Genomic DNA, 21,992 nt, shown 5'->3' on the forward strand with positions numbered 1-21,992 from the left:
TTAAGAGACATAGACAACAGCAGGTCAACGTTCAACATCACATTTATTCAGCCATGAAACTACAACATCCCATGAAACGGTTTCACCAAGTCTCATGTCTGTCTCTTCTCTAGCTCCTCCATTGGTCCATGTCCGTCTCACAGGGTGCTCCCCTTTGGTCTTTTCCTGATGTAAACCAGATAGGACTGGGACGAGGACGTCCCAGGTCAGGAGTGGAAAAAAAAAAAAATTCGTTTTAGAGGCAAACTCACCCTGACAGCAGGGCTTTGAGGCTAGCTTGATAGCAGTGAAGGTGCATCTTTCATAGCATCAGAGATATCTCGGCTTGGGTCCCATTACTGTGTTGTGTCCACTGATCATAAGAAATTTGTAAACTAAAGCTATATTTTATGACACTGTGCTTGGTGGTTTGGTGGGCTGAATGGCATCCCAAAACCCTAATGCAGGGCTTAAAGAGTTCCGTTGCCACGACGGAATTCCGTCAGTTGAAAAAATTAAGAAAAAAAATACGTATCATGAGCGCATATTGACTGGGTGCCTCTTTTTCTGGCTTGCGTGCTTTTTCAATGAAGTAGTTTCATTCATTTGGTCTAAAATGTCATATGCGCAAGGTTACAGGCTTTGTTGTTGTCGCACCTCGTCACAATAAATCTATCCTGATAGCAGGAGTACATAGGGACTTTTATTTTGTAGGTGATGCGGGAAGTACATGTACATATTCACATTGCCTTGAATTTACAGCAGAAGAAGAGTTTCTCCGCTGTAAGGAATACATTCATCATTGCGGTTTTGAAGACATGACCTGATTTACACAATCTACAAGAACAATGCAGCGTTAAAAGCACACGGGACATCAGGAGCTACTTATTCAGGCGAGCTAGCTCCAGCCGGGGGAGGACACCGCGGGAGTCAGAGCGTCTCCTCGGGGTCTGGGAACCAACGCATGGAGGCTGTCCGTGTTCAGGCCCGCTCAAGTTAAAACTCGGACTCCATCATGTCAGGGGGCTCAGAGGGCTTGCCTAGGTGATGCTCAGGTCGGAGAATGTTACTGCGCCCTCAGCCATGGGCTTCAGTGCTTTAAGATAAGAGTTGGAGAAATATTGCACAGCCGTGGCGACGGCATGGACGAAGATTCTATTTTTAGAACAGCGACAGCGACGACTGTAGAGGACGGAGCGGCGAACCTTTCACCCTCTGTTCACCAAACTGAAGTCATTTCTTCGTGGGAACAATGGCAGAAGAACAGGTAACTGATACACACTGCTATTACTTGCTGTAGCTGTGCAGCCACAGCCTTATGCTCATTACAGAAAAAGATATAGAAGTCACTGTTTCAAATGATTCTATGTTGACAGAATCATCAGTCACAGGCAATGTTAACTTACAAGAGCAAGGTGACTGGAACCTGCTTGAGAAACTTTAGATGTATTGGAAGTCTGAAATATCCAAATAAAATAGAATAAACTCACTAATGTTTTGTCTGAATTCACAGTGAAACAAAAAAGGCAGACTCTTTGATTGTGTTTTTTTTCTTTACAAAATTAAGTTAAAATGAATGAATTATGACACAGTAAATGAGACATTGGGACTTGAAGTGAACCACAGTGAAATTTAGGTCTTCCTGAATTGGAAAAAATGGATTGTTTGATGCTGACTGCAGGAAGGTTCTGCTCTGTTCCAGCTCTAACAGGCGTTATCCTATTGATGACAAGTAAAACACCCAAGACTGCTTCCTGATTATATATTATATTAATATACTATTTTAGGGCTTGTTCAGTGGTGTTTTCTTTCATAATTTCAGTTTTTGTTTTTACTGTGGCAGGTGGACAAAGATGCTGGTGGGATGAAGGATGAGGAAACCCTGTCAAAGTCTCCTCCTCATTCTGGAGCTGTGTGGAGGCCAGCTTTACACTTTCTGTTGTGTTTTCTCCTCTTCAGTTTCATGCAGCTTTATTTTCACTACAAATTCTTGTCAGTTCCTGAATGATTTTATTGCAGAATATCATTGTCAATAAAGATTTTATTTTTGTATTAAACTGTTTCAAACTCAAGTCAGTCTTTCTTAATATTTCCCAGTCTAATTATATTGATTCATATCTATGATTTCATTAATCCTGGTTTCTGCTGCTCTTAAAGCATTGAAGAGACCAGAGAGACTGTTGTACCTACCTGTAGAGCCCAGCCTTACCTCGCTGTGAAGCTGTGTGTTTTACAACCAGGAGCTCCAAGTCTGCAGCAAAGACCGGCGAAGAGGCCAGGATGCAGGGCTAAACACTTTTTATTTACAAAATGTGAAAAACTTCACAGATTGTCAGTTATCAGTGTGTGCATGGATGTGGTTGTGTGTTAAACTATGACAAAAAGCTGTGCTACTGAACCCACATGAGTGGCGTGCACGGGGCATCCACTAGCCGCTGTGTGTGCCTTAGAGAGAGATGAGGAGGAATTTAAGTACAGATGTATCCTACAGAGTCAACCAGTATGCAGCCACTGACATATAGAGGTTGTCACAAATATTTGAGTCCATTCAGCCTCCATTTGAGGGTATAAATATCAGAGCAATTCAATAATCCTTTCTGGACAGTTTTATCTTTATAAAGAGATGCTCTTAAATCCCTGTTTAAAAAAAAGACAGCAAAACGGTCAAAACAAAAAATTCAATTAATACAAATTGATGAATCTTAAGAGAAATTTAACCGTGGTGTAGATTTGGCTGTACCATAATATCGATGCTGTTTGTTATAAAGGACATTGTTCAAATCTAAATTGAGAAGAAAGCACAAAGTTTCACTTAAAAAAAAAAAATGTTTGAAAATTTTCAGTCAAATCATTTTTTTTTACTTTAACCCCTGCCCTAATGTGCCCAGGGATTTGGGGTGGAGGATGGAAGGGAATGGGCTGTTTTGGGAGTGAGGTAAGGGTTTGTGGGGGGAAATTTCCCCCTGTCTTACTGGGGAGGGGGGTCCTTTGGGTTTCTGGGGGTGGCGGTCTCCCACTTGGTCGAGTCTGTGATGCCCCAGGCCCCTGATGGTGAGTCTGCCAGGTGTGGAGGAGTTCTTGTCTGCCTAGCCTCTTCCTGCGTGGATGGTGTGCCCCCCATTTGGATCTTCCGGTGGCACCGTAGGGCTGGGTTCCTCAATTAGCGGACCGCGGTCCACGACCGGACCGCGGCACACCTCGCTGCGGACCCAGGGCAAATGTATGGAAAAAAAATCTTTCTTTAAAAGCTCCGTGTAAGCACCGCTCTGCGCCGCGCCGCTCTGCGCCGCGCCGCTCTGCGCGTGGTGTAATCCCCGCTATGCAGCGCGCTCCGTCGCACTACACTGCTCGGCACTACCCAGCGTCCCTCGGAATCACTGCCCCCCCCCAGTCCCACAGGGCGCTGAAGCCCGGACCCATGCTTGTATATAACAAACAAATATGGCCCTTCGAGATTTGTATTTGAGGACCCCTGCCATAGGGTATCCTGGTGCGGCTCCCAAGCCACCTTGTGGCCGGCTGGGGTGGTGGTGGGGTTTCTCATTTTGCCTTCTCGTGCAAGCTAGGTTTACACTTCAACGACTTTTTGCCGCGATGTTGTCGTGGCAAGGCGTGCCAATCTGGAGTCATGAACCGGCAGGCTCCCGCACAGTTTACGAATAGTTCACGAATGCACACCCGTCAGTGTTGCGAACTGGCACGACGCATTCACGCATAGTTACGAGCTTCCCACATTGGCACGACGTGGTTGTGCGTGCAATTACGCACGTCACATATGAAGAGGGGGCTTCCCAAACCCCGGGTCATTTTTGGATTTGCTGTGGAACAGACAACATGCTGAATGCCAGAGACACCATCATTGCGGAGAAGAGAAGATCCTGTACCTGCAGCTGCTCTGTGTTGAAGAGCAGCAGAACAGGCGCTACCTGGGGCCCCGAGCTGAAGGGGGCCCCGACGGACGGCTGACATCGGTCAATTTCAATGACAAATTGAAAGCGCTACACTTGATGCTGCAACGACACCGTGTCGAAAATCCCCCGCATGGGGCCCTTTTCCGGGTACTCGCCGGTGCCATGACTGGCACGCATCCTCCCGCATTGTCCCGACGAGTTCACGGACAGTTGGCGCACAGTTCACGGATCGTTCGCGATATTTTGTTGTGACCAAAATTTTGGACATTTCAAAATTCTCGTCCCGACATGGCACGCTGTCACGATGGGTTTACGCACACTTCACACCACTTTACGAGTAGTTTGCGTGCTACCATCACAACCATCACAGCCAGGCCCCCCTCCCTATGCTCAAGTCATCGCCCCTCAATTTTAATGGCGAAGAAGAAATGGTATAGAGGGCGCTCCAGCTTCTTGGGTGGGTCCATCGTCTGCCGGTGTCGTGCCAAAACTTGATTTCTGCCAGAAAGTGATTTCCGGTCCGCGGAATCAGCTTTTAGCAAGCAAAATAAGCTGATTTTGACATTGTAATGTCCCTTTACTCATTTTTAAGTGGTATAAAGTGGTATAAAGTATTGGTTTTACTTAAATGTTGTAAATCTGACTCTGCTGTGTTATATTAAATCATTTTGAGGCAAAATGTCGATCCATATGCAACCATATGCACCATATGCAACCATATGCAACCATATGCAACCATATGCAACCATATGCATATCCATATGCACCGGTAGGTGTCGTGCCAAAACTTGATTTCTGCCAGAAATTTTCAGCTGCCCGCGGACCGGAAATCACTTTATGGCAGGGAATCACTTTTTGGCACGACACCGGCAGTCGGAAACCCTGACTCTGGCCACGCCCCCCAATCTGGACTTCGAGCATATACATTATTGAAATGAATAAACAAGGCAAACCCGGAAAAAAATAAAACTTTGGATGCACATTTTTCGGGCCCATCTTTTCCTGTGAGGAAGACAAAAGATAGGAGAGGAGGAAAAGATGCAATCACCACCTTGAAAAGCTCGAGCAGAGATGGAGACAAAATTTATTTTAATAGTCTCATTTCTGTTAAAAACTGGAAACAAACAAAAAAAAATCCTGAAGCACAGTGCTAAATCAGTCACATTTAATTTAAACTGGATGATTGTGATTTTGGGCTGAAGCTTGACTTCCTGAACTCAATCTCCTAGAGACTTTCATCACTTCATCTCACTGTGAGCTTTCATGTGGTTCAACAATAACTGACGTCGATTGAAACTTTTCCCGCATATTTCACAAGAATACGGCTTCTCATCTGTGTGAGTCTTCATGTGGACCACCAAACCACTCTGTGTAGTGAAACTTTTGCCACATGTTTCACAGGAGTATGGCTTCTCACCTGTATGAATTCTCATGTGGATCAACAGACTCTGTTGGGTGTAACTTTGACCACAGGCTTCACGGATTACTTTCTTCTTATCAGTCCCAGTTCCTACGTTCTGATAGAATTTACGTTTTCTACGGATGACTTCACCACACGTTTCGTCACAGAGAAGTTTTTCACATCCAGCCTGCTTATCTGACACAGCAAATTTGTCCACATGGTCACTCTGAAAGATGCTGATTTTTTCAGCTCTGCCTTTACAGGTGAATCTGAGTCAGTCTGTTGTTTTACATTGTGGACTTCAGAGTCATGAGAGATTAACTTTTCAGTGTCTGGTACTTCTCCTGGTTCACTCAAGACACTTTGTTCCTCAAGAGGAGGAACCCTAAAGGAATCACTTTCAAACTTCAGTAAAAGCTGCTCTCTCTTCTTGCTGGTATCAAGTTCCTCAATCTCTGGAGGTTCTGGTTCCTCCTGTTCTTCTTGAAACTGTAGAGTTCCTGGTTCTTCTTGTTCCTCTTTGATCTGTGGAGGTTCTGGTTCTCCCTGTTCTTCTTTAAACTGTAGAGTTCCTGGTTCTTCTTGTTCCTCTTTGATCTGTGGAGGCTCTGGTTCTCCCTGTTCTAGACAGTTTGTTTCCTGTTGAAGGAGCTGCTCCTCTCCTCTCGTGGTGCTGTGGGAGCTCTGGAGGGACAAAAATACAAGATAAAAAGTCAGTTACATTACTTCCCACAGTTAAAAAACTGTGATATAAGCAGTGAAACTGAAACCTTTCTTACAATATTAAAAAAAGAATGATTGTGTTGTTGCTTGATGTACACCTTTAGCCTGCTCAACCTCTGAACCTGCTGAACTTCTAACAGAAGATGATGAATATGGTTGGGAAAATGCATGCAAAGCTGCTTAAAACTGCTAAAATTTCAACAAAAAATACATACTTGAAAGAGGAGCAAAACTGTTAAAATCAAGTAGGAAAATACATTCAATTTAATAAAATGTTTACTATTCTGAACCCTAACTTCATAAAATGCATCGTAACGTTAGTTTTTGTATGTGCATCAAAACTATACATGAAACTTCATAAGCTGCATTCGCCTCATTTTAAAAGTTAAATGTGCTTTGTGGCTCCAGAACAACTTGGCTTGGCTGAAAGTGCATAAATTGGCTCCTTTTAATCAAAAAGCTTGCAGACTCACGGAGTGAGTGAGCATAAAAAAGGCGATTAAACACACAATAAACACAAATGCTGCTTCAACCTGTGGTGGATAAACCAGTCATAACAGTAAAGATCCTCCACGAGCCAGATTCATGTGTTCATTCACACTTGTCCATACCCGTTTTGTGTAACTTGAATAGAGGTTTCATGATGATTTCCAGCAGTCTGCTGATGGTAAATTTCCTCCTGGTACTGGAGGTTCAACACGATGGATTTCTCCCACAACAGCAGTTAGTCGCTCGTCGATAAACAGTGTACACGTTCATATATACAGCCAGTAAACAACATAAATGAACAATAATCAATCAGTCAAGGAAATAAACTGAAGCTTGGGACAGAGGGACATGTCAGAACATTGGAAAAATAAGGCTATATAAAAACAGTAATAAAAGCAATAATAAGGCAATACATACATAACACTAAATAAATTAAATAAAATTTTTATTTTTAAAAACACATTTAATAGCTTGATAACGGAGGGAATGAAGAACTTTGAGCAGCGTTTAGTTGTTCTTTGGGACACAATGTCCGCCTGAAGGCAAAAGAGACAATTAATTTGACAGAATATGATCTGGTTGACAGATGATTGTTTTTAGCGTTTTCAGCTACTTGTTCCTCCCAGATAGTACCCAGGTCCCAATTTGTGTCATTGCTCTTTTATTCATTTGTATTTTCCGTTATTTTATAATTTAGGGTATTGGTTTATTGTTATTGTTGTTATGTAATGGAATTTAATAAAATGTTTAACATAAAATACAATGAACTTCTATATTTTATTTTAATGACAAAACAGAAGTAAAAACACATAATTCGTATGGAAAAAAAATGTATGCATGTAATGTAATGTGTCTAAATATTATTTTTGTACCTCGTGATTAGTATAGACTGCCGACAGCTCTGTGTGTACTAAACCTGTCTTGAAATGTTAAAAGACTTTCAAATGTCTTGAGAAATGTAGCCTGAGAGGAGGAAAGTGCGCATGCGCAGCGTAATGACGTCATTTACCGGGTTAAAGTTCACGCCGCTTCTCTTCTGTTTCTAGTTTGAATCGGTGCGGACTACAGGAGAACTCCCGGGTGAAGTTCCGCCGACGCTGCGGGTCACTGGAGCGGTTTGAACGGTCTGTCTGTCGGACTTGACCGCGTCGCGGGTTATTTCGAACTCGCGGACGCGGCGACTGACCGGAGTGATGCAACATGGCAGCAACGGCTGTCCGCCGGGGCTTCCTGTCGGCGCTACGGACTCGAACCCGGGGCCAGAGCCGTGGACTGCAGTCAGCGAGCCGGGTGTGTGAGCTCAGCGGGGCGGAGGGGCTCGGGGCGCTGGACAGGGGGGCTCCCGGTGGGGGCGGGAGCGGGAGACGCGGCGGGCGGGACGGCGGCGGCAGCGGCGGCAGCGGGGCGCCGCTGCTCGCCTCCGTGTCGGTGTGTTTGGGGCTGTGCGGCTCGACGCTGCTGGACGCTCTCAGAGGAGAGGAGCGCTCGTCGCCCCGCTCCGGGAGACTCGTTGGAGGACAGGAGATCAGGCTGATTGACCGCCTGCTGCCCGCCGCTCAGTGCGCAGCGCCCTTCAGACCCGACAGCCCCAGATATAAATACAACTTCATAGCAGATGTGGTGGAGAGGTCCACTCCAGCTGTGGTCTACATTGAAATCCTGGGCAGGTGAGTAGCTGATAAAAGCAACATGATTTGCTTTAAGTGACACAGAAGTTTCCAGAACTTCGTTGTACTCGTTTGTTTTGCACATATGATATTAAAAATCTTATCAACATGTTTATAAGCGAGATGAGGAGTCACTCATGGCTTGTGAAGGAATCTTTTCAGTTATGAAATCACCAATCCACCCAGACCATAGTTTAGTTTCACTTCAGTCGTTGTCGTCGCTCGTGCTCTCTTGTCTACCTGCGGGCGACGCATGACGTCACCTCGTACTCACGAGGTATGAGTAATGTCGGTATCGGTACAGTGACACTTTATAGACCACTTCAGAAAGAACCTAAATATTGAATAATCCCAGTGTCCCTCTCACATATTTAACCGTTTCTAATAAAAAAATAAAAAGTTAAACTTCTCCTTCGCTTCAGGTTGTGTGAGTCCATCTCATAAAATCCCTATAAATTACATTTACATTTGTGGTGGAAACGCTGTTATGAACCATTTCGTCGTCCCTTCGTCTTTGGTGCCTTGAGATTAAAGTTCACTCTTTGTCCCTCACAGACATCCGTTTTCGGGGAGAGAGGTCCCGCAGTCGAACGGCTCCGGATTCATCATCAGCAGCGACGGTCTGATCGTCACCAACGCCCACGTCGTGGCCAACAAGAGAGCCGTCCGCGTCAAGCTCAACAACGGGGACACGTACAACGCCACCGTGCAGGACGTCGACCCCGGGGCCGACATCGCCACCATCAAAATCAATGCCAGGGTTACGAACTAAAACTTTATGAAATGCCTGAAAGAGTGGAGAAAAACCAAGTGGCTGGATGTGGACTCAAACTCTGATCGTCCTCTGACTCGCAGAGCCCTTTACCCACGCTCCAGCTCGGCCAGTCGTCTGACGTCCGGCAGGGGGAGTTCGTGGTCGCCATGGGAAGCCCCTTCGCTTTACGGAACACCATCACATCCGGGATCGTCAGCTCGGTCCAGAGAGGCAGCAAAGAGCTGGGACTGTCCAACCCCAACATGGACTACATCCAGACAGACGCCGCCATTGATGTGAGTGTCCAGCTGTAAGTCTGGTTTCAGACGCTTCCCTTCAGGACTGATGCACCGTGACTCAGACGGGTTTTAACCGCTCCCTCCTCTGTCTGTGCAGTTTGGAAACTCCGGAGGTCCCCTCATAATCTGGTGAGTCGGTGCGGTTTTGTCTCGTTTCAGTGTGCAGGGAGAACGGTTTTTAAAACCCGCTTGTTCAGACTGATGATGCAGGAGTGATCAGAGCAGCTTCTGTTCCTCTGTGCAGGACGGAGAGGTCATCGGGATCAACACCATGAAGGTCACCGCGGGGATCTCCTTCGCGATCCCATCCGATCGCCTCAGACGGTTTCTAGATGAAGCAGCCAAAAAGAAGAGTAAGGACATAGAAGCGTCATGAAGAAAACTCCCTTGAAGAGAGGTTAATGCATCTCACACTCACTCGCTCTCTCCCCCTGCAGGTCCCAGGTTTGGGGAGTCAAAGCGGCGATACATCGGCGTCACGATGCTGACGCTGACTCCCAGGTCAGTGTTTCATTTATTTATTGATGCGTCTCGATTCACTTTCATGGACATTGAGGGTGTTTAACTTGGTGTTTCCGTCTTCAGCATCATCGCTGAGTTGAAGTTGAGGGACCCGACGTTTCCAGACGTGACGCACGGCATCTTCATTCACAGAGTGGTCCTGGGTTTCCCAGCCGACAGGTAGACGGGCAGCAGGAGGCCATCTTTAAAAAAAAAAACTTCAGCTTTAAGAAAGTGTTAAACTGACGGCCTGCTGTCGTTCCAGAGCCGGCATGCTGCCGGGAGACGTGGTGGTGGAGGTCAACGGGGTCAAGGTGGAGACCTCGGAGCAGTTCTACCAGGCCCTGCAGGGCAGCGGGAACATCAGCATGCTGGTGCAGCGAGGACGAGAGAGGATCCGCCTGCAGATGACTCCCGAGTACACCGAGTGAACGGCGCCACAACGCCATCGGACACGAGCAGAAAACTGTGAAGGCCTCAGACTATCATCCAGGGTGTGGCGCTGAGGAGCAGGATGCAATAAAACTATTTAAAATGGGTATTTTGTCGATGTTTTCTGTTTTGTTGACTACAGTAGACTTTTACTGTTCCTGATGCAGCTCATAGAAAAACACAGCGGGAGCAGAAACAACAGTTTATTAAAGCCATTTAATGTTAGACAGCAAAAAAAGAAGCATGACAGACCCAGCACGATGACGTGGAGCACGGCGTCGAACCAACGACCACTGAGTGAGCGGAGGAGTCACCAAAGCTACTACATGACGTGGATAATTACAGGAGCAAGATGAGACGCGACGGGACGTTTAGAGCGTTCTGCTGTTGGTGAGTCTCACACACACACACACACACGATGAGGAGCGGAAACGTGGGTCCACTTCGGAAGTCCCTCCCTGCTTTCATATATGCACAGTAACACACAGTAAAGTAATAAAGTGACATGTACTGGACTGCTACACAAATAAATGGTTTTACCTCAAAGACCCAACTATGAAATGCGATAACATTCAACCAGCTCGGGTTTAAACAAAATATGATCATACTTCTGGACTAGAGACATCTTGTTAGGTACGAGTACTACAACATACAAGTATGGGAGGAAAAATAAAATTGTTCAAATTCCATTAAAAACTACTTTTAAAAAGGCTTACTATATATTGCTGGTAATATTTTTTCTTTTTAAGAAATATAAATTGTGCGACTGAAGCTTACAATACACTGCTGGCAGTAGCGCCAGGTTCTGTGGTGACCTGCTGGAGAGAGGTCATCGGTCGAGGCGCTGTGTGCTGGAAGAGAGGGGGCGGGGTCAGGAGGAGGAGGGGCGGGACAAGAAACTAAACATCTCGGGATGTCTCCATCCCTGGCACCAAAACCTGGACGCTGCTCTGGTTTTGTCACGGTGGAATGCTGCAAATATCACGTGATGTGCACAAACAGCAGCCGAGCTACAATCGAACTCTTACAGTTACATAAATAAGGGACGGAGAGGGGAGGGGGGACGTGAGGGACATGTCGTAGTGTCCAGTCCAGTCCAGCAGTGGGCGGGGCTAAAGCCAGGACTCAGTTGACGTGGTCCAGGGCGCGCAGCAGCTCCTCGCCCTGCAGCAGGTACTGGCGGCCCTGCAGCGGCGCGTTCACCTCGCAGTCGTAGCGGGTGAGCTGCGGCAGGCCGAAGAGCGCGCCGCCGCCCTCGAGGTTCTGCCCAGCAGGCGGCTGGGCCACAATCTGGGGCGGGAAGACGACCAGACACACGGCGATGAGCTACGAACAACAACCACCCGACACCAGCTCTCACTGCGCTCCTCTCAAAACGTCAGGAGGGAGTCACCTGAAGGCAGCAGGAGGATGGTTCTGGGTCGTTCCCGTCTCCGACCCCTTCAGCTTCTTGCCCTTCTCTATCTGCTCCGGGGGGCAACGCTCCCTGAAACAACACAGACGCCCTTCAGACTGCGGCGCAGAGACGAGGAGCTGCAGCAGCAAGAGGCCGCCGTGGGACTGACCTGTCCGTGATCTCTTAAGGTCACTCAGTTTTTCTCTTGCGCGGCGCGTTCTGAGCTACCAGGCTCCTCAGGGAGACGTCTTTGTCCACCTGCGGGGTCCTGAAGGAGACGGGACGGACAGAACGACACTGAGCGGACAAACACACCATACCCATCAACCTCAAGCAACTACGGCCACCTCACCTCTGTGCGACGATGGCGGGAGGCAGCGGGGGGGCCAGGTGCTCCGGCGGCGGCGCCGAGGAAGCCGCGCCGCTTCCCGGTCCGCTGAAGGGGGAGCCGGGGAAGCTGTGGGCATCCTGGCCACGTGGACCGGAGAGCTGTGCAGGGATTTGACCGGGTCTGGAGTGAGGCTGCGCAGCTGGAAGTCGTCGCCATGGGGATGTAAGGAGCCAGCATCTCCAGGTCCAGGTCCTCATCAGCTGAGACACACACAGACCGGTACGTCAAATCCCTCACAGCCTACTCTGCTAACCGTCGGGCACGAGCGTCGCTTTGCTCCCTGTAGCTCATGCCTGAGACGATACCTGAGTGTTGAAGGGGGTCTTGGGCTCTGTGTCGATGGCAACATCTTCTCCACCAGGTCCAGTTTGAAGTCTGCGCTCATCTCTGACTCCATTGGGAAGCAGAATGCCAGAGGCACTTCAGCCTGAAGGAGAGAGACAATCCCTTCGGTTAAAGCCCGTCCTCCTCCTCGTGTGTGTGTGTGTGTGTGGTGTGTGTGTGTGTGTGGTGTGTGTGTGTGCTCGCCTCAGTGGAAGTGTTGCTGACGCTGGTGTTGGGCGGAGCCGGGTTGAAGCTGTCAAGACTTGGCGTCGCCAGAGGAGGCGCTGCAGACGCTGAGAGGCTCGCTGGGCGCTAGCGGCGAGAGCGGCAGGCTCGCTTGTCGCCGTGGCGGGAAGCATCACGTCGTTGTGGAGAGGGACGTCCTCGGGCAGCTGCATCTCCGAGTCTGCACCGAAAGAGAGAGAAAAGGGCCGGTAGACTCCTGACACGCGTGGGGAGCGGGGACTCGAGTGTGTGGGGGGGTTTACACACCGGGGCAGTCGAAGTTGAGGGAGATGATGGTGTCTCCGGCCGCCGGGGCCAGCAGGGTGAGGGCCTCGGGCTCCGCCTTCAGCTGCTCGTACAGGCTCACCGGAGGCTCCGCCTTCACCACCTGGGTGAAGAGTTTGATCACGTCCAGCCGGGCCCTTCTCCTCCTCCTCCCCCTCCTCCTTCAGGCCGGAGCTCCTCGGGCTGGCTGCTCTCCACCACCGCCTTGTCCTCCTCCGGCTGCTCCTCCTTCACCGGCTTCACCCTCCTCCGTCTGCTCCAGGACAGGATAGCTTCTGCTCTGGATGCCGCTGTGCAGAGCGAGGACACGTTACAGATCTGAGGCTTGTGCAGGACACCTGACTCTGTGTGTGTGTGTGTGTGTGTGTGTGGTGTGTTAATAACTACCTGAGCACGAAGTTGACACAGACCACACACTGCGGCTGGGAGTTCTTGTTGTTGTAGATGACGGTGGCCTGGGTTCCACCCACACGAAGCCTCCCCTCTTGGCGAGCATCCTGTACTGGCCCGTGCTGACCTGGGCCCTTCGCAAACACTGAGAGACGTCCACCAAACCGTTAGAGGACCGGACGGAGGAGTTCGGGTTTCAGGGGTGGCGTTCAGAGCGTGCACACTCACAGTTGTGGTGAGTCTTTGTCAGATGGTCTGAGTCCAGAGCGTGGTAGTACTCATACACGGAGCGATTCAGCAGCTCCTCTGGATCGTAACCCATGAGCTCAGTGGATTCTGCAACATAAAGCCGTGAGTCAGTACCTTCAGTCTCCACCAGGGGGCTCTGGGTGACTGTTACAACAGACTGTCTAGTGAAACTGAATCATGTTTGATCCCCTGTAAAGCTCTTAAGCACATCAGAAGGCTGAGCCCACCTCTCGTCGCAGTATGTGAACTTCATGTCCATCGTGTGGCGGCTGAGGAAGGTCTTGGCGTCCAGAGGAAACTCGATGTTGGAGGGGTGGGGATGGGGTCTGCAGATCAGCACCAGGTACGGGACGGAGGCTCCTTCTGGCCCGTGGCGCTCTGCTCAGCCTGGCTGTCGTACATACGGACGTGACCTGTGCAGTGAAGCACCTGCAAGCAGCAGAAATCTGTCTGAGAAGAGGAATCCTAGGAGGCCCAGCTGGACGAGGAGGGGGCGGGGGGGGTCCTGAATTACACAGATGGCCTTTTGTTTTCTGCTTGTGAAAACATTTTTAGAGTCTGCTGCGTGATGCCTCCAGGAGCCGAATGTCGGACGGTTAGCACGTCGTGACCCACCTTCCACGTGGCCGACTTGACGTTGACGGTGCGTCCCCGGCTCGTGAGCGTGCACTTCATCCGGAGGAAGAAGCTGCGCTCTGTGTTTGGTTCCTTGGCTTTCTTCGAGCCTGAGAACACACAATGTCAAGCATGAAGCCTGCGTTAAAAAAAACACACACACACACACACAGCCGAAGCTTTTTTTGTTCCACTTCCATCAGACCACTTGCAGTTCATTGAGAGGAAGTGGCGTCGGCAGCCGTTACAGCTGAGATAACGGCGTGTGTGCTCACTGCACAGCAAGCAGGGGAAGGAAATAATGGCTTCAAATAATCAACCGCTGATAATAAAGTTAACCTTCACTGTCAAAAGCAACACGCCATCCTTCAATTCGATTTCCCACTATCGAAATGTTGATTGATGGGAGGATGTCATATAAGCCAGTTGGGCTTCTTTCCTCTCCTGCAGTTTGGTTTGTAGTTCTGTATTCTTATTTTGTGCAATAAAGACATAAAAAAAGGAAAGAGGACAGGTAGAAATGATAATGAAATCGCGGCTCTGATGGGCCGGACTGTCGCTGCTCCGGCTCGCAGTGAATCCGACCCGCTGTTTTGTTTGGCCTTCCTGGGAGCTGTAACGCGACACCGCTCACCTGTTCTGTGGACCAGCCTCTCCCCGCAGCTCGTCCTGGTCGCAGGGATGTGTGAAGTCGAACACGCTGTGTCCAGTCAGGTCAAACTGCCGCAGAAGGAAAACACGCCGTCACGTTCACAGTTCATCACACAGCGTTGCCACAACAACTGATACTCGTGGCCCCAACCTGTGCCAGTCCCAGGCACTTGTTGACGTTCTCCGACAGGTAGATCATGTCTCCGTCCTCAGACAGCACCATGAGGAAGGCCGTCCAGAGCCTTCAGGTAGGAGCCGTTCAGCTGGACGTCCAGCTCCGTCTCCTCGTCTGCCATCGGCTCATCTGGAGGAGGAAACAGGTGAAGGAGGGAAGACATGAGGAGATCAGGAGAAACATGCAAAGTCTCTGCAGAGTAATCCATACGTGCATGTGTCCAGTCAATTTCCGAGACATCGCTGAGTCCGGTTTAATCACTGTCCTGCGCTCACAGTCGCTCATCACTACGAATGACTGACGTTTAGAGTTTGGAAGCGAGTACTGACCGGAGCAGAGCAGCTTCCTCATGCGCAGGTAGCTGATGGTGAGCCTCATGATGGAGGCCTTGTCCAGGCTGGAGCTGACGCTGTGGGGCAGGGGCAGCTGCTGGGCCAGCTCGTAGAACACCTCCGACTCCTTCCCGCGCCGGCATCGCGCCGCGTCCCGGGACTTCTCCTTCCTCCGCTCCGAGCTCACCCTGCGGGGAAGAGGCGGTCGGTCAGCAGCGGCTCGGACGCACGGCGGGTTCGTCACGCACAGCAGGAGAGCCGCCATCCCTCCCTCCTGACCCCAGTCCATCACCGGAGACGCTGCAGCAGCAGCTGGAGTCTGCAACCAACAGTCCTGCAAGCAAGCCCCCGTCTGGACGCCAGTCCCAGGCGTCTTATTGGCCGCCGGCCAAAAGAAACGGAGTCCACCCACTCAGAGCGATTGGCCGAGAGGACGGGAAAAAGCTTCTCCTCTCTGCCTCTTGGTGCGCGGCCAAGCTTCAGTGCGACACCAATCACTGTGACATTTATGAGCCAGCTCAACAGATGCACGGGACGAGAAATAATAACACCGCCGCAGAGCCGGGAACACAGACGTACAGAGCTCGTGACACTTCCACATCCCAGGAACGAGAGGCGCTCCGGCTGACTGTTACCTGACTTCAACAGCTCTCATGATGAGGCTGGCTGCACTTCCATCCCACTTTTATTCAGGCAGCGGTCCAAGGCAGGGCTAATGGACTCTGCGCCGACTGAATAAGATCTAAAGACCCGACGTGACTGGAAAACAACAAATGTTCAAAAGGAGACTTTTTAAGGACACAACCAGCGGTACAGCTCACTCTTTAAAACTATCTGCTGCTTGATGTTTTATAGTGAGAGAGTGAGGCGCTTACAAGACCGCCAACACAGACTGGCTGAAAACGGCTGCACGTTTCATCAGGCGCTACCCTCAAATACCCCAACGCACTTAGCAGCAGAGTCACAACTGAATGGAATACAGCAGAAAGGCCCTCGGCTATGAAATGCACACCTAATTGAAATTGATCTGTTGTGCACTTAGGGCTCTGATGGCGGCCATGCTGTTATTTGAGGCTCTTCAACAACAAACCAACTTACTAAAATTAACCATCAAGCAAATGAGCTGGCAGCGCTGCAGGACTTTCAGATTAAAACCAAGATGTGCAAGAAATCAACAGCGAGCATTGCCAGTCCTCAGAGGTGTGAAGAACCGGCCCGATGGAAAGGCTGGTCTCTGTCGTCTCAGTCGTTACAAACTGGATGCTGAAGAAAAACAGGATTTGATTTGCTTTGTGCCTCCCTAAACATGACAACACAACTTGTACCATTCCAATCCAAGAAAGGAAACATTAAAATAAAAGGATGCAGTGCCCGTATTTATCACTTCTGCAGTGATACTGCAATTAACCCCGTTCTGGGTTTGAGTGCCTTGCCACAGTCAAATACTCAAACTCAGACCCTTGAGCCAGTGTATCACAACTATGATGGATAATTCAGTATCTGGATCACGGTCAAACCACAGGAACATAGCACGTTGCAGCACGTTCTATCCGACCCCTCCTCGGCAAAGTATCCTCAGCCGACTTCTGTCAGGTACGGATCGCTGCACACCGGGACCTCCCCGCATAACTCTCTGTTTTGGAAACTCCAGCCCGGACACCAGCACGTTGTGTTTGCTTTGAAAACATCGTTACCAGGTGCCAAAATGAAGGATAGCCGGGGGCATTCACATCGCCTTTCCCTTCTTAGAATGTTGTGGTTGATTACAGATTGAACTGTTGTATTAACACTGCATTTCTACCCGTACTGTACAAGTTCACACATATCACACATTTTTTTGGACGATTGGTTTCTGGTCTACATTTTTATTTTGAGTGAACACATGTTTACACCATGGGAGGGCAAGCGAGGCAATATCCTGATTCCACTGTGTGTCTTCCTCGTGCTGTAGTAATTGACAACAACGCTCACTTCCATTTAAACATTACTGAGAAGATGTGCATCTTCCGAGAGAAAACCTGTGAACACCCGCTGAACCTTTCACTTTTATGTAACATCACCTCCTGTCAATGAAGTAGGTCAATGTATCCCCACCGAACGAAATCAGGACAAATGATTAACCAGCCAGCGTGCGGAGGGAGAGTCCTCTCAATAAGCTCCTGGTTAAGCCTCCAGTGATCTAATGGCTCACTCACTCACTGACGTTCTGCATTAACCCGGGCTGCAAACTGTTGCTCCACACGCCGTCCTGCAAACCGCTCAAAACCCGACGGAGGCTCGTATTTCCCTCCAACCCAGCCCGGCGAAACCCTGTCCGCCGGCCAACCAGCACCACTCTACGCACCCTGATATTAAGTAATACGCTTATCTTAACTTGCAGACCATAAATTGTTCCCACATGATGCTGATAGATTTCCTAATACAGCCATCCTCTTATCTTTTGGCCTGTTTTTGTCCACCACAATTCATTAAGAGTTGAAGTTTCACGGCTGTCAGAAAGCGAGAGGACATGGAGAGCGCAGCACATGCGAACACTCTGAACAAAGCGAGGCGGAGGGGTCAGCATTACATAACCTTACATATGCACATGGTCATGCATGCTGGGCAGACCCGCGCTCAACATGGCTCCCTGCAAACAAGCAGTCGCAGTTTGTGCTCGCTTCAATTACGTAGATCTGCTTTGTGAATAAGCGTCGTTACATAAACAGTGTGTCTGACTGGTTGCCAGATGTGACCACGTGAACTGAAAAACACGGCGGTCCACAATGAAGTGTGTTTTGGATCAGGGGATGACCTATTTTACTCTAGAAATTCTCTCTGAGTGTGTGTGTGTCATTCTTGTTTAGTGCGAGAGTAAACATGGACTCATCAGTTATATAATCCTGTCTGAGGAAAGAAAAGCGCCACTATCCACCGTCAGGGAACAGAAGAAATTCCTTTTACAGGCAAATGAAGCTCTGACGTAATAACTCAGCTGCACGAGGAGACATTTTTGGAAATAGGACAGGTTGTCCCGAAACTCCTCCGCATGAAGCAGAAACAGACTTTCTGCACGCCGTTTGATCCGGTTTCATGTGGCATAACAGAGATACACTTAGCATTTTCACGTTATACTTAGCAATTACTAGAGTCACTTGAGTGTGTGTCACAAGGAACATCCCTTACATTCTCCATCTAAATATATCTGGAGTTTGTGTGTAATCTCAAACACAATACACCTGTTGCTACACGGGAGAGGTTTTCTCACTCGGGCTGCCGACAGCGACACAACAAGCCGCAGTCACATCCTTGGAAACACAGTGAAAAATGCTCAAACCGTGAAGCGCTGGTCAAAATAAAGAGGACATGACCGGGACTCACTGGGATCGCACGCTAGGACAACACATTTGTTTAACAAATGACAGCATTAACTGGACTCTTCAGAAGAGAGAGACATTTCCCTACTATCTGTACGCCGTCACCTGTGGCACTAATACAGCAAGAGTACTCCTCATTTATATCCTTATATGGATACTTCATGCAGGTGAAGTGGATTTAAAGTCTGCTGCTGACAGAAACCAATGTGGAGAAAAAGTAAGAAAGACTGTCTGAGGGGAGAACTTTGTACTTTTATTCGAGTGTTATTCTACCAACAGTACTTTGGACTTGAGTGCAATTGAAGCAATGTAACGGCAGTCATCACGCTGCCGTACGAATTTTCAGTCCTCTCTGTACTTTGCTCCGATGGGCTTTTTATATCCAGCCGCCCCAGGAAGGGGTCTCTTTGAATGATGGGACCTCAATATACGGAACATTGCTCGAGGATGTATTACAAATAAATGTAAATAAAGAAATGAAATGTCAGCGGTGGAATACAAACCAGGGTTTTGGTCTCATATGAGATGCTAATTCAGTTGTTTGAGTTCTGCAGACTCCAAACTACTAAGCATCAGTGGAAAATTCACCCAGTGGGACTCGACATGGTGCTAAGAAACCAGCTGTGAGGAGGAGCTGTGTTTATCCTTCCTGCCTTGTGTTGTCCATGAGACCATTTAAAAACTGAAAACACACATTAAATTGCTCTCAGGCCGTCAAACACAGAACAGACAACACATACCGATGTTCCCATCAAGCGGGCAACAGTTTTCTTCAAGTTTAAACTGGCCTGCTTCTTAAATGAGTCAATACGACCTGGAAACTGCCTGCCAGTGAATGGCTACACACATTTAGCCACTCCTATTGACGTCAAGGCGCAGTGATTAAGAGATGAGGCAGAGTGAGCACCTCACAGAGACCGGAGCGAATTGTGTCAAAACAGACTGCAACACCGGAGTTTTCCCTGATTTGAACTCGAGTGCAAACAGGATGTTGAAGCTTTCACCTTGGCCCAGACGCCCCGTTTCAAAGGAGAAAGTGTTGAGTGAAGGCTCCTGGGACGGCGACATTTCACCACCGAGACAAATGTCTGACAGTAAAAAAACAGGGCAATAACTCCAGTGGTCAGTCTGCACTCACTGAAGCCACTGAACCATATGGTGAGGAACACCAAAAGCCTCAATAAAGAATCGACACATTTCAGAATGAATGATGCAACAACATATGGAGCCCATGCAACAAAATGCTGCCATGCTGTACAGTCCCTGACACTTCACACAGTCTTTGCACCTCAGGATGAAGCATATTCTCTTTATATGGCACATCTTCTTTAACAATTGGAAAGAACTGGATGTTCAATTACAGTTACAATTCCCACAGTCCTGTGGCAAAAGCGAATTTATTTGAAGCTGCAAAAGCTTCTGTTTATGCCATGATTATCCGTTCTCTGTCTGTTGTGGTTATTATTACAGCCTTTTGTCTGCAGATTCAACTTTACAGTATATGAAACAGGAACTGAGAGTGATATGTGGCAAAATCTAAGCTCGAAACATGAAAGTATAAGCTCATCACCCGGATCTGTAATCTTCTCAGTGCAGAGTTCAGACAGTGGACAAGTTATCCTATTCTCCAGTCAATAATAAGAGCTGAGGCATCTCAGTAAATCCGGGAAGGTCAGATGCTTGTGGCATTTAAATCAGACTGTCCAGCTTGATTAAGTTCTATAAATATTAAAAGTGTTGTGTACATCTTGCCACCAGCAATAACCCAGCAGTTCATTTCCAGTGATGAAAAACAAATGGTAAATCTGTCAACCTCTCCTTTTTACACTATTAGATCTATTATTATTTATATTTTTATAATGGTCATGCATGCTCTGATACATTAAATAGGAACGTGTAATAGATTACAAACACTTTAATGCTATTAATTAGTTTTGTTTTTGCCACAAAACAAACATAATCCAGTAATCCAGAGAGGCTTGGGGCAGTTTTCTTGCACTTTGCTGAATGATGTAGGTATTACTAGTTTTCCCAAACACTTGACTGTCCTCTGGATAACGCTTCAACATGGCCTTAGGACGCAAAACAGGATACATCTTGACACATAATAAAAGCTGCTTTTCTTCTGTTAGCCAAACACAGGATAACATATGGATAACATACATTTCCATGCTGTAATGTCAGATTATTCTTATTCTTTCTTTCATTAAGTTTAAGAGTTTAATCCAAACCACAAGCCATCTTAAAAAGCCCTAAAGGATTTCAAAAGAAACCACAAACCACCATTCGCATCGCTCACACGAGCAGTGGCAGCTTCTCAATCATCCTGTCAAGGTTGGCACGATAATCCCAAACAATACACCTCCTCCTACACCAATAACAGGATAAATATATCCCTCTCATTCAACGCACATTCAAATAAAGGTCACAGAGCGCCAGCTCCGATCACAACCAAAAAAACACTTAGTCCACAGAACTAAATATGATCAGGACAGACCAGATAATCGCCACAGCGCAGGGCTTTAAAAGATGTTTGGTATTAATTAGTCTCAGCGCAGCTAGCTAGCGGCGTTAGCTTGAAGCTAACGACGCAGCTACAAACACACCGTGTCGAACAAACACACCAAACAAAGCTCCTGACCTTCAAAGAAAGGCCTAAACGTTGTACCGTTAAAGCTGGTAAACACAGAGCCAAACACTGAGGTGTTTAGGTGCCTCTTTAAGCCGACGGGAGGACGGATCCGTAGCAATTAGCATTGCGTTACCTTTTCTTTTCGGGGACAGTTCCTGTGTCCATGTCAGGACGGAAAGACCTGAGGGGAGGCTCTCTATCGGCTCGCGCTGTCTCCGGGCCCGCTACCGAAGAACACAAACACCGCGCTTTCTTTCACGATAATAATCCGTAAATCCTCAGGCGGGTTGCATAAGCGAACTGTCCGTGTTGATTTGTCCAAACCGAAGACAAACTGCGGTGTTCCGGAGCTCCGTAGAGAAATGGTGCCACGCTGGATCGAAGGCAGCTTCACGCGCGCGCGCACAAACAATCATGCGTGACTCCGCCCCCCAAGAGGAAAGGAAACACGAACCTTGTAACAAGTTAATAATAAGACACCTTTAAACTGCGTCTGGCTAATTTATGCCATCTTGAACACGTTTCCACAGCAGAAACAGAGTGAGGATGTAAAGGAAGGAAAACCCTGACAGGTCTGTCAGTGTTCCGCTCAGAACACCGTGTACAGGATGCAGCGCATGTGAGACTTACTGAAGTCCACAGACAGGGCGGACAGCAGTCCTCACATTCACTGAAATACTACAGATGAATAACGTTCAAGCTGCATTACCAAGACAAGCTGTTATGTTAATCAACAAGTGTCATATATGTCTATTTCCACGAGTAATTAAGTCAGTGTGTCTAGATTCGTGTGTGTACACTGGGAGTATATATT

The 21,992-nt window shown here is 48.2% G+C and overlaps 2 protein-coding genes across 2 annotated transcripts; one reads left to right on the forward strand and one right to left on the reverse strand.

The window, feature by feature from the left end:
• The first annotated feature begins 7,523 nt into the window (after nt 1-7,523).
• On the forward strand, nt 7,524-10,258 carry LOC115406721 (serine protease HTRA2, mitochondrial). The gene is given in 8 exon segments (XM_030116922.1): nt 7,524-8,171; nt 8,727-8,931; nt 9,027-9,221; nt 9,322-9,366; nt 9,469-9,577; nt 9,662-9,725; nt 9,810-9,905; nt 9,991-10,258. Coding segments are annotated over 8 exon segments (1,347 nt in total). The 5' UTR covers nt 7,524-7,704; the 3' UTR covers nt 10,157-10,258.
• An 86-nt stretch (nt 10,259-10,344) lies between these two features.
• On the reverse strand, nt 10,345-21,696 carry hif1aa (hypoxia inducible factor 1 subunit alpha a). The gene is given in 30 exon segments (XM_030116920.1): nt 10,345-11,407; nt 11,410-11,435; nt 11,535-11,575; nt 11,577-11,643; nt 11,723-11,821; nt 11,906-12,026; nt 12,029-12,097; nt 12,100-12,184; nt 12,250-12,290; nt 12,293-12,371; nt 12,473-12,526; nt 12,528-12,609; nt 12,611-12,674; nt 12,761-12,909; nt 12,911-12,940; nt 12,942-13,021; nt 13,023-13,068; nt 13,166-13,241; nt 13,244-13,298; nt 13,300-13,313; nt 13,397-13,500; nt 13,642-13,768; nt 13,771-13,846; nt 14,033-14,142; nt 14,667-14,688; nt 14,690-14,752; nt 14,835-14,912; nt 14,914-14,987; nt 15,188-15,378; nt 21,312-21,696. Coding segments are annotated over 30 exon segments (2,280 nt in total). The 5' UTR covers nt 21,344-21,696; the 3' UTR covers nt 10,345-11,282.
• Between the last annotated feature and the right edge of the window lie 296 nt (nt 21,697-21,992).

This window comes from Salarias fasciatus, chromosome 19 (genome assembly GCF_902148845.1).
Source record: "Salarias fasciatus chromosome 19, fSalaFa1.1, whole genome shotgun sequence".
NCBI classification, from domain to species: Eukaryota; Metazoa; Chordata; class Actinopteri; order Blenniiformes; family Blenniidae; genus Salarias; species Salarias fasciatus.